Here is an 11070-nt window from a genome sequence, read left to right as displayed (position 1 = left end):
ATGGAGGCATAATTTCTGCCATCAATGTTGTCTCCCCGTTGGATGCAATCATCTGTATGTTATGTTTGTCGTCTTGGCCAAGGGATTGCTGCAGGGACCATGTCCGGGGAGACCAAGAAAAAATAAAATTAATTCAGATCGACTTTCTACTCGTTCTTCATGTTTCATGTCATCTGTCAAAAATGCATCCCCTTTCTCTCTAAAAGAAATGCATTTAGTCCCTTTATATTTTGGAGAAATTTTAGAGTGTTGGAAAAAAATGAGAGCCGTCCATCCGGTGAAATTGAACGGTGGAAACAAAGGAAGTACCATGAAGTACCTAAAGAGAAGTACCAATTTGATAGGACCAAGTAAGTGAGAAATTACTATGATGTTCTTTTAAATTATGTGTAAATATATTTAATTCTTTTTTGTAAGAAGGATAAGAAAGGAAAGTACCTACAAGTACCACCAATACTTTTAAAAGCATTGTGACAAAGCTCTTAGATTTTGTATAAAAAAAGTTATCATCATTTTGGAACCTAAGTAACTCTCACCCCACCAAAAAACATGAAGCGCAGATAATGAAAAGGCAGCAATTCGATAATGGTATCTTTACTTGTACACTAGTACCATGGGCCAGCTGAAGCATGCAGATGATCCACGTAGATGCAATTGCAACACGTGGCACAGTTAATTCTTCAGTGATGAGCACTGAGACGGAGCCGGCTGTTGGAGCTGCTCCAGCTATTTAGCACTCAGATCAGATCATCGACCTGCAGGCAGGCACTCGTTGGGTGGAATGGAAGCTGGATGCACCTGCAGCATTGCAGCTGGCATCTGTTTCTTTTCCTTTTTGTCTGATCCAGCCGCGCTGACAGCGACACATTAGTTGGGGACTGGAAAATGTGAGGCACAAAACAACAAGATCGAAAAGTTGTTGCTTGCCAAAGGATTTTTGTCATTGTCTTGGATCTTGCATTGCTTCACCTAACATGGATGAATCGGAGAATGGCCTCTGGGCTCTGGCCTGTGTCATGAACTCATATGATCGTGTATCATCTGAATGCAGGATTGCCGCGGCCCATGGTTAATCCTCACCAACGAACTGTCTGGTAGGTGGACTGAACACCATGAACGATCGGTCGCTTGCATTGCATCAACCCATGCAGCATGCAAAATGGTCCATTCTTTCTTTAATTCTCCGATCCCTCTCTCGTTAATGCAGTAATGCAGCTCGCGACGTCGAGCACGCAAGGAACTTTGATAAATTCATCGCCACAACCATGCAACCGGCTCATTTTGAAGCTCTGCGTGATGTTTTTCCAGCCGCAAGAGAACTGACTGATAATGATCTATTGCAGATTGCTGGCCAAGCAGCCGGTGCCTGATGACTGACGCCGGAAGCATCATTGTCTTGGGTTGCTGTCTATCTTCATGCAAGATACAAACCAGAATGTCCTGGTTTGGAACGTGCGTGGGTTGAACGCACGTTGCCGACGAGACGTTTTGCGTGATGTCTCGCGTGAGGCTAGAGCCACGATCGTCTGTGTTTAAGAAACAAAACTTGCTGCAATTTCTCCATTTCTTGTATCTGAAATGCTTGGAAGTTCCTTCACCTCTTACACCTCCGCACCATCAATTGGGGCTAGCGGGGGGATATTGACGGCATGCAAAGGGCCAGACCTGTCTTGCACCACACTTCACATTGGGCGTTTTTCGGTCACTGTCACCATCAGTACGACTGGCTCTTCCGACCACTGGTGTCTCACCATGTTTATGGCCCACAAGCTGAAGCTGACAAGATCGATTTCCTCGATGAACTTAGAATGGTGCATACTATGGTCACGCCAATGTGGGTTATTGCAGGGGACTTCAACATGGTACTGGAGGCCGAAGACAGAAACATAGAAACAACAAACCGTAGAACATTGGCAAGATTCAGACGCCTCCTTGATGACCTACAACTAAAAGATGTTTACCTACGCGGTCGGAAATACACATGGAGCAATGAACGATCTCAACCCACCATGGCGAGGCTTGACCGAGTGATCATTTCAGTTGAGTGGGAAGCTAACTTCCCCTCCTCTTTCCTTCAAGCTCTCTCTTCAGACATGTCTGATCACTGTCCCTTGCACCTTGCAACACACTCACTGTTCACCAACAAGCGCAGGTTCCATTTCGAGTCTTGGTGGCTAAAATTACCTGGGTACCTGGAGGCCGTGGCTAAAGGGTGGGTCTGCCCGTCAACTGTTACTGACCCTTTCTTCAAAATGCTGCCCAATGAAAAGTCTCCAGGCCCCGATGGCTTTACTGCAGAATTCTACAAATCGGCTTGGTCAGTGATCAAAGAAGACATCCTGGCCGCTTTCGATGCCTTCTACAGAGTAGCTTGTGGTCGACTGCACAAACTTAATGGGGCACTCATCACTTTGTTACCCAAGGGACAGCAGCCAAAGTCACCATCAGACTACAGGCCTATTAGTTTGGTACATAGTTTTGCTAAGCTTATTGCTAAGCTTTTGGCCAACAGGCTAGCGCCTGAACTTGAACACTTAGTGGATGTAAATCAAAGCGCCTTCATTAAGAAGAGATCCATCCATGACAGTTTCAAGTTTGTAGAGCAAGCTGCTAGATCATTACACAAGAAGAAAAAAGCCTCTGTGCTGCTCAAGTTGGATATCTCAAAGGCATTTGACACGGTTTGTTGGCCGTTCATGCTGCAGGTCCTGCAAGCCCTGGGTTTTGGGGGAAAATTTCGAGATTGGGTATCTATACTGGTATCAACAGCCACAACAAGAGGATTAGTCAACGGAGTGCCAGGAGGTGTTATTCGCAATATGAGGGGGCTACGGCAGGGGGACCCCCTGTCCCCCATGATCTTCATCCTTATGATGGAGATGCTGCACCGTCTGTTCAAAAGAGCAGTCCAGTAAGGTGTTTTGGCTGCACCGGCCGATCATGGCATACAGCACCAATGTTCTTTATATGCAGACGACATGATCCTTTTTGCTTCACCGACAATTCAGGACATGGTCACGGTTAGGGAAATTTTACTCTTCTTTGGAAATGCGTCTGGCCTGCACACCAATTTTCAGAAAAGCTTGGTGGCGCCCATAGCATGCTCTCGATAGCAGTTTGAAGCCATCACTGAAATTTTGCCAGCCATGATTTCTGAATTTCCCATTCAATATTTGGGGCTTCCATTGACCGTTGGCAGATTAAGGAAGGCACACTTCCAACCGTTGATCGATCGAGTAACAGCTAGTATGCCCACATGGAAGGCGCCATTGATGAACAAAGCCGGCCGACTGATAACAGTTAGGGTGGTCATGACTTCAATACCTATTCACACACTTATTTCATTGAAAATGCCAGAATGGGTCCTAGAGGAGATTGACAAAAGGCGCCGCGGTTTCCTGTGGACTGGCAAAGAAAAAACCTTAGGTGCTCATTGTACAGTTGCCTGGCCAACAGTTTGCAGGCCTACTGACTATAGCGGCTTGGGTCTATTGGACCTCAGGCTGGGGTCCTTCGCCCTCCGTCTACGATGGCTATGGCTGAAGAAGACTGACGCGAACCGGCCTTGGAAGAACCTGCATTTGGAGTTTGCCCGAGACACTATTCTTCAGCATATGTTCCAGGTTTCCATTCAGATACAACTTGGGGACGGCAATCTAGCGCTCTTTTGGCAGGATGCTTGGCTAGGACAATCTTCACCCTCTATTCTGGCACCAGATCTCTGTAACTTGATCGCGCCGCAGGTGAAAAGAACAAGGACGGTCGCACAGGCGTTGCACCAGAAGCAATGGATTCTAGACTTTGCCAGATGCGCTACAGTGCCTGCTCTTACACAATATGTTCTTCTCTGGCACAAACTAGCCAATGTTCATCTAATCCAGGGAGTTGAAGACCGAGTCTTGTGGAGATGGGACGCCTTTGGAGTCTATTCTGCTCATTCAGCCTACCGCGCCTTCTTTTGTGGAGCCACAAAGTTCGCTGCCGCTAAGCTGATTTGGAAATCATGGGCACCAATGAAAGTGAAATTTTTCATCTGGTTGGCAGTTAAGGAGCGGTTGTGGACGGCTGATAGAAGACATCGACATGGGTTACAGGGAAACGCGGAGTGTACATTCTGTGAACAGGAGCTAGAAACGGCAGTGCACTTGCTAGCTGCTTGCCCTTACACAAAGGAGGTTTGGCACATCGTCTCGACAGTGCTGCACATACAGAACACCATCTCACTGTCTGAAATCTCCTTAACGGACTACTGGGTGCATAAGCGGCGAGCCATGAGCAGATCACTAAGAAAAGGGATGGACTCCTTATTTATGTTGATCTCCTGTGACAACAGCAGGACGACGCTGAAGCAACGGTACCTTAGTGGTTTCTTACCCTGACCTTTGTGTTTAAACGGATGTAAATAAGTTGCCATGTAAGCTCAAACTACATTTCAAAACTGTGTGCGTGAGCCTGGTAGACCCGCGTTGTAATAATTCTACTCATTCTTCTTAATACAAAGGTACGTATTCTCGAAAAAAGTAATGCAGCTCGCCGACAGGAATTCACATGGTTTAATGCAACATCTATTTCTTTAATTTTGACCTGAGATGATACCAATCACGCCTTCTGCTAGCTTATGCTGATTACCTTCTCCATCGGTGAAGCCTGATAGTGGAAAGGAGGCTGGGAGTCAGTCAGAAACGCGGAACACCATGTTCTCTGGCTGCCTCACAACACAAACCGGGCTTCAGATGTCTGTCCTTATTACTCTTACTCGCCAAGAATGATGTACACCCATATAGATGTAATGAAGGCATCACAGCTACAGTCAGATTAACCAATAATCGATACACTGTCACACGAGCCAAACCATACACACTACCGATTTCCCCATAATCACACGAGTCTGCTTTTCACTAAAACCCCGCCTTAAGGAAACCAAACAAACTATACACTTTATACACGAGCAGAGATCTGTAACTACAAAAAATCAATGTGGACAAAGAATGGACAAAATTTTATGCACACAAGAGCACCACCAAAACCACTTTGAAATCCCAAACAAGATGATAATATAATTCACATGCGTCAAGCTGTGTCAGATGTTGATGCATCTGGTTTTGAGGCATTCTGAAAGTTGCTTGATATGGGGGATGATGGCTCCTCTGGGCCGTCCATCGGAGATTCAGGCCTCGAGGGCACAGGGGACAGTTCTTCACCTCCTGAATTTTCTTCAACCATAGGTAACGCGTTCTCAGTGCAAATGAGGTTGCTGTCCTCTTCTGGAACATCGTCTTCCATGTCACCATCATCCAAGGAGACAACATCCTGCGTGGTGCTGAACTGATGGAAATCTACTATCTCACGCAGGAAGCGATTTTCACGGGCATACGTCGAGTTTTCCTGTGCCAGCCTTGATTTCTCGGCCAGTAAGGTCTCCAGTTGCACACGAATCTGTTTCAATATTTCAACAACGGGTTGTTCAGAGAAAAAATTTTCAGAATATCAGAGACAACCATGCTCACATGTTCTATAAAAATGTAGTTAAGAACAAGCTGGCAGCACCAGCAGTTAATAGCTAATATGAAATGAGATAACGGCCTTGACCTCTCATCACTGTACAATATAGTTTCATATGAATGATGTCAACCACACTAAATGTATGCAATTCTGAGTTTTCATCGGGTTTCAAAAAAAAATTCTGAGTTTTCAAAAGAGGTAATGTACTGAAAATTCGACCATTTCATGCAAGTGTTCAGAAATGGAATGAACTAACAGAAATTTGATGATGGATTATCAATTTATGCACATAAGGATCATAAGAGTGTAATTTATCAATTTGGTGATGAATTACCACCCATTCACTATTCTTGGTGTAGTAGAAAATCGAGATGTATGTAATTCATGAGAAGAAATTCAACAAGAAAACAAATAAGTTTGATCACAGAAAGATTACCAAGTCATCGTCCTCTTCAGTTTTGCTCCCTTTCTGCTTTGTTTCTCGCAACAGCTTGTTCTCTTCTTCTAGCTGGGCACATCTCTGCTTTGCAAAAGCTAGATCAGCTTTAACGGATTTCAGTTCACGGAGTAGAAGTTTTGCTTTAGCAGCCATTGCATTAGCAACCTGAAAAAAGAATTAGGAGGCAAGAGAATTAGAGAAAGACATCAGCACCGCAAGTTACACAAAAAAATCATATATTTACTTTCCTGAACCATGGACATAACCATGGCGAAAGGTGCAAGATTGCTTATTCTGGTCGTTCTTTGTGACCAGAGAAAAGCCCTTATGGTGGCAATTAGATGGTCACAGTACTTATATTCGATTAAGCTAGAAATCAAATAAGACAACATTAGGCAACTTAAGCAGCCATTATTATTAATTCTCATCCACACTAATAACCATTAGTCCATAACCAAGAGCTTAAGACTTAGTAAAGGGCAACTGAAGTAGACATATCTCTCAGCAGAAAAACAAATATCCATATTTTTTCCCTTTATTTATACTGAGAACTAATATGCAAACGATTCATAAAATTAACCCATTACATAGGAATTCAACTGAATAGAAGGAACACTAAATGTTGCAGTTTTTTCCCATGTAAAAGAAAATATACTTTCTCTGCATTGAGTTTTTGGTATAATTACAGGGCATAATAACATATTTTTCATCAAGATATAAGCATGTGGCACCTTACGTCGCGGGAAGCTTTCAATTGAGTCTCCTCAGCTGCAGATTTAGCTTGATCCAATGAGAGATTAGGAGTGCTGACTGTATGTACTGCTGAATTCGACACATAAGAACTGGAACTGGTAGGCTTCCTTCTAATTTGAATTTTCTTTGTTTCCTCAATGATACTGGATGTCTTATTATCCACAATTGTGAGTCCCTCCTGTTAAACCAAGGAAGCAACAACTGTTAATTATCCAGAGGGTTATAGGGCTGAAGGAAAATAGCTGTACGGAGGTAAGTAAAAGTCATTACTTCCAAGGCATTTTTTATTCTTCCACCAAGCTGGTTGACAGAAGCAGAAAGAGCCTCCGGCCTGATTCGAGCTGCAGCCTCTCCTGTCTTCCAGTGGTTTTCAAATGACCAGCGAGACTGAGGGGCCTAAAATTACAGAAAGTTACAAGAGATGTAGGCAGAATGCCAGCTCCGAACCTTATATTACTGAAAAGAGAGACGATGCCATACTCGAGAAGTTCACTTGTGACTGTCTGTATGTTGAGATATTCAGGTGATGCCTTACCTGATCTCCACTGGATGAACCGGAGTTGCTGCGGGGCCGTTCTTTCCTGAAGTCCTCAAACTTATGCGCCAAGGCGTCCTCGTCGAGAATTCCCTTGGCTTTGCTTGCCAAAGTTTGCCACAATCCAAGCTTGGGCTCGTTTATGGTTTTGAACGATGTGTAACTGTATGACGAAGCAGATTCCTACAAATTAAAGGCAAATCGACACATTACGCCATCTGGCTACCGCTGGTACTGTGACAGAAACAAGCCGATCGTGCATATCAGATCACCGACAGGGCAAATGCGTCATGATTCAGGACATCTAATCTAATAATCAGGAACTCAACAATCCACAGTATTCAAGAATGAGCTGAAGTAAGGAGATGGCCTTTGATGAAGCAATTTTCTTTTGGTCCTATTTCTGTTCGCGCAATCAAGACAGCGCGAGATGAAAGAGCGGAGCTCGATCAGACTTTAGATTTGACTGTAGCAACACTTTGGAATCGGCAATCAAGAAATGGTACGGTACGCTACAGCCTACAAGGAAGCCAACTAGCAAGCAAACAGGGCAGAGGAGGAGGCAAGGGGAGAGAGGAGTGCGTGCCTGAGGATAGGAGCTCCGGTGATCGTCGGCGGCGCCCTGCTTCCGGCGATAGGCCATGGGGATCGGGGAGGCTTTCACACAGCACAGCAAGCCACGCCGCCAGAGAAGAGAATCTCAATCAAGCAACCGACTTTTGATGAAATCGGCGATCCGTCGTGGCCGTGGTGGTGGTGATGGCCTGGCGACTCTTGATTCTCCCTCCTCCAGTCCTCCTCCAGGGAAAAGGAGGAAAAAAAGGTGGAAGGCTGGTGACAGCGAGGCTGCGCATAACTTCTCCCCCACCACCATTACACACCAACGCGACCTTTCGTCGACGACGACGACGAGTGCAGAAAGCCTGGGCTGGGCTGGTGTTTGGGGAGATGGGCCAACACGAACTGGATGGGCCCAAGTTTACTAGTCGAGCGCGGGGCATGGCCCAAGTTCTCTTCCCCCTCGCGGAATGAGGAAGAGCGGATCGAGCGAGAGAGGCAGGCCCAGAGGCTGAAGAACACAACCACCTCCTCCTCCCAATCCCCAATCCAACCAATCCAATACAGGGAGGCTTCCTCCGTCGTCTTCGCAACAGATTCGCCTGAATTTGATTTGGGTTTCTGTCTCATCGATGTTGCCGCTCAAGGTGAGGAAGTTCCCCTATTGCCCTAGGTTTTTTTTTCTTTACCAATTTTTCTCAAATCTTACCCTTCCTAATCAATTCCTTGTCCATTTCTTACCTTATCTGATCAGTGTGCTGCCCGCGGCTTACTATAATTGCCCCGTCACTGCACCTGCTAGGTCCATTAAGTCGCATGTATATCATGCTGCCTGTTCTTCACGAAATGGAACTGTCTTATGTCCCATCGTATAAAGCCTCAGCGATGTGTGGAATCGAACAACCCCGAGCTGTTTTGTGAAGCTCGATAGTTTTTTACTGTTCAATTTGAGGTCATCAGGCAGGCAAACACTATTACGCTGGACTGTTTCCAAATCTGATGTCTGAATGAAATGAAATGTTTGATTCCATTTTGTTTGATAATTTGGTTGTATATGTGCGTATGAATCTGATTTCATTCTACGCTTGTCATGACCATCTGGCTTAGTGCGTCTGTCATGAAACATTTCAATACCTTCTTTCTTTGCTTGATAACTGAACCAATCACTTCCATTCCTTTGGCAGGTTCACATCGAAGCCAAACTATTGCCATGTGTTTAGTGATGGATATCAATATCATGAACACCTGATCCAGTTATCCAGCAGATCGAGAGCGGTTTCCTGCTTTCCTTGAGTCCAGTTCATGTCTCAAGTTGAGTTCGTATCTGCTCTTTTCCCTGGTACATTGCTATGAAAAAAGTGCCTCACATTTGAGATTTGACAGAACCAGCTTTCCAATGTCTGATCAGCAAAGTCACTCCAGCAGCTATGGACTCCTCAACACTCAGCCGGATTTGCAATGCCTAGTTTGCACAAGACCTTTTACTCTGGATACTGAGATTGCTGATAGCTTTGAAGCTTTAGCCATATGCAGGGAGTGCAAGATGACTGTGCTTAGTGACAACAACAGGGATGAGCCTACCAGAACTAATCAACAAACAAGACGGCGAAGGCAAAGATCCAGGGTTTCAAGGCATGAACCCATAGAGGACGCTTTCTCACGGCAGTTCTCCCAGTTGATCAACTTAGCTAGACAAGGTCATGAAGCAGATGTTGATTCTCCAACAGTCGCACGTCAGCATGCATCATATAGTTCTACGCCAAACCGACCCCAAAGATGGCACGGTTCTGATGATGAGAGTGATGGTTTCAGTTATGCTGATTCTGTGTTTGGTGAAATTGAATCAAATATCAGTTTTGGTGATGATGGTGGGGAATCAGATGCTTCTCTTGAGCACCAAACCACAATGGGAAGGGAGATTGTCATTCAACTTGACAGTGAGAGCTACATGAACACAGATACAGATATTGATCCCATGAATGCTGGACTGGACCAGTGGGATTCAGATGATCCAGAAGATGATGAAGATGAGCAGTCAGAAGAATCTGATTTGGATGAAGCAGGCAACGCCATGCAGGAGCACTGGCAGACATGGCATGATATCGCCCCAAGTGGATTGAATGAGCAGGAATCTGAAGATACTGTGTGGACCTGGAGAATAGCTGGAAACCAAGGAGTAAACGGGACTAATTTGAATGCAGACACAGAAGGGCGAGAAATCAGGAGACATTTTACTGGGAATCCTGGTGATTATGTTGATGCAAGACAGTTTGAAATGCTTCTAGAACAGTTTGCTGAGGATAACAATACCACAAGAGGACCTCCACCTGCAGCGACATCTTCTGTTGAAAATCTTGCATCTGTGGTCATCTCCACCAGCAATGAGATAAATGGTGATTTAATGTGTCCAGTCTGCAAAGATGAGATGCCTATCAAAACTGTAGCAAAACAGCTACCGTGCATGCATCTATATCATTCATCATGTATTTTGCCATGGCTTAGTTCTAGGAATACATGCCCAGTTTGTCGATATGAGCTTCCTACAGATGACATGGAATATGAGAGGTCCAAGCGTGCAACAGCCAATGAGGGAGGCATCCATGGGGTGGAGCGTAACCATCTGCAGGAAACTGTTGAAGAAACTTCTTATGAACCTGAGGTTGAAGGAATTTCTAATACAGCTGGTGGTACAATGGAAGAGACTAATGCACATGAACATGCTGTTTATTCTGCACAGGAGCCAAATGGAGCACATGGGCGCCATAGATGGCTGTTTATTGCAGCAGCTCCAGTTGTAAGTCTTGTCAGTTTAGCTCTAGTTCTATGCTTCACCAACCCTGCTGGCAATGTTAGAAGGCAACTTTGCCATAGATCCCAGATTACAACTACGACACGTGTAGATGTAAGAAGAAGTTGGTGGTCTATGTTCTAATTATCCAGTACATACCTGTTGATCCAAATTGCTGTTTGATGACGTGTGATTGTTGCCAGTGTTGTGTTACTTTTTTGTGAAAAAATTCAAGTTTAATTTGAAGTTCAAACTTTGTGTTTGCTGACGTGATCCATCAAGGGGTTCTTGTAGTTCAGGAACATAATCCCCCCTCCCCAACCTTGCTCAGTTCAGCAAAGCACATACTGGTTCTTGCTGCTGTTCAACTGTTACCTTGTGTTTGGTAGTTTTCTTATATCCGGTTGCTTAGAAGACTGTAAGTATGTAACTAACACTCTGCCTGAAAGTTTGCCCACGCATTCTTCAGCAAGTGCCTAAAAAGATCCATTGTCT

At 44.8% G+C, this 11070-nt stretch overlaps 2 protein-coding genes across 3 annotated transcripts; one reads left to right on the top strand and one right to left on the bottom strand.

Annotated features, from left to right (window-relative positions):
- Positions 1 to 4787: 4787 nt before the first annotated feature.
- LOC117834007 (uncharacterized) lies at positions 4788 to 8109 on the bottom strand. The gene is made up of 6 exons (XM_034713614.2): positions 7816 to 8109; positions 7230 to 7412; positions 6965 to 7090; positions 6678 to 6872; positions 5939 to 6106; positions 4788 to 5436 (listed from the first exon to the last, which is right to left on the bottom strand). Exons 1-6 carry the CDS (start codon positions 7870 to 7872, stop codon positions 5071 to 5073), a joined length of 1095 nt encoding a protein of 364 aa, XP_034569505.1. The 5' UTR covers positions 7873 to 8109; the 3' UTR covers positions 4788 to 5070.
- Positions 8110 to 8209: 100 nt separating this feature from the next.
- LOC117834006 (uncharacterized) lies at positions 8210 to 10837 on the top strand. 2 transcript variants are annotated; one of them, XM_034713610.2, is made up of 3 exons: positions 8210 to 8434; positions 8972 to 9098; positions 9171 to 10837. In XM_034713610.2, the coding sequence occupies exon 3, from the start codon at positions 9184 to 9186 to the stop codon at positions 10717 to 10719; it is 1536 nt and encodes a 511-aa protein (XP_034569501.1). In that variant the 5' UTR covers positions 8210 to 8434; positions 8972 to 9098; positions 9171 to 9183; the 3' UTR covers positions 10720 to 10837. The 2 variants fall into 2 exon arrangements, with proteins under 2 accessions (XP_034569501.1, XP_034569502.1); XM_034713611.2 differs by adding an exon at positions 8542 to 8739 and having other exon boundaries at positions 8214 to 8434; positions 8972 to 10837.
- Positions 10838 to 11070: the final 233 nt, after the last annotated feature.

The sequence above is a fragment of the Setaria viridis genome, chromosome 8, assembly GCF_005286985.2.
Source record: "Setaria viridis chromosome 8, Setaria_viridis_v4.0, whole genome shotgun sequence".
In the NCBI taxonomy this organism is placed as follows: Eukaryota; Viridiplantae; Streptophyta; class Magnoliopsida; order Poales; family Poaceae; genus Setaria; species Setaria viridis.
This window is presented reverse-complemented; position numbering and strand designations above follow the sequence as displayed.

What these genes read in the sequence shown, in the direction of transcription:
- LOC117834007 (XM_034713614.2), bottom strand. Translation starts at nt 7,872, where the DNA reads ATGGCCTATCGCCGGAAGCAGGGCGCCGCCGACGATCACCGGAGCTCC. An exon ending in GTTCATCCAGTGGAGATCAG is followed by an intron (nt 7,091 to 7,229) that starts GTAAGGCATCAC and finishes CTGTAATTTTAG; the next exon opens with GCCCCTCAGTCTCGCTGGTC. An exon ending in AATTGAAAGCTTCCCGCGAC is followed by an intron (nt 6,107 to 6,677) that starts GTAAGGTGCCAC and finishes TTCTTTTTTCAG; the next exon opens with GTTGCTAATGCAATGGCTGC.
- LOC117834006 (XM_034713610.2), top strand. Translation starts at nt 9,184, where the DNA reads ATGTCTGATCAGCAAAGTCACTCCAGCAGCTATGGACTCCTCAACACT.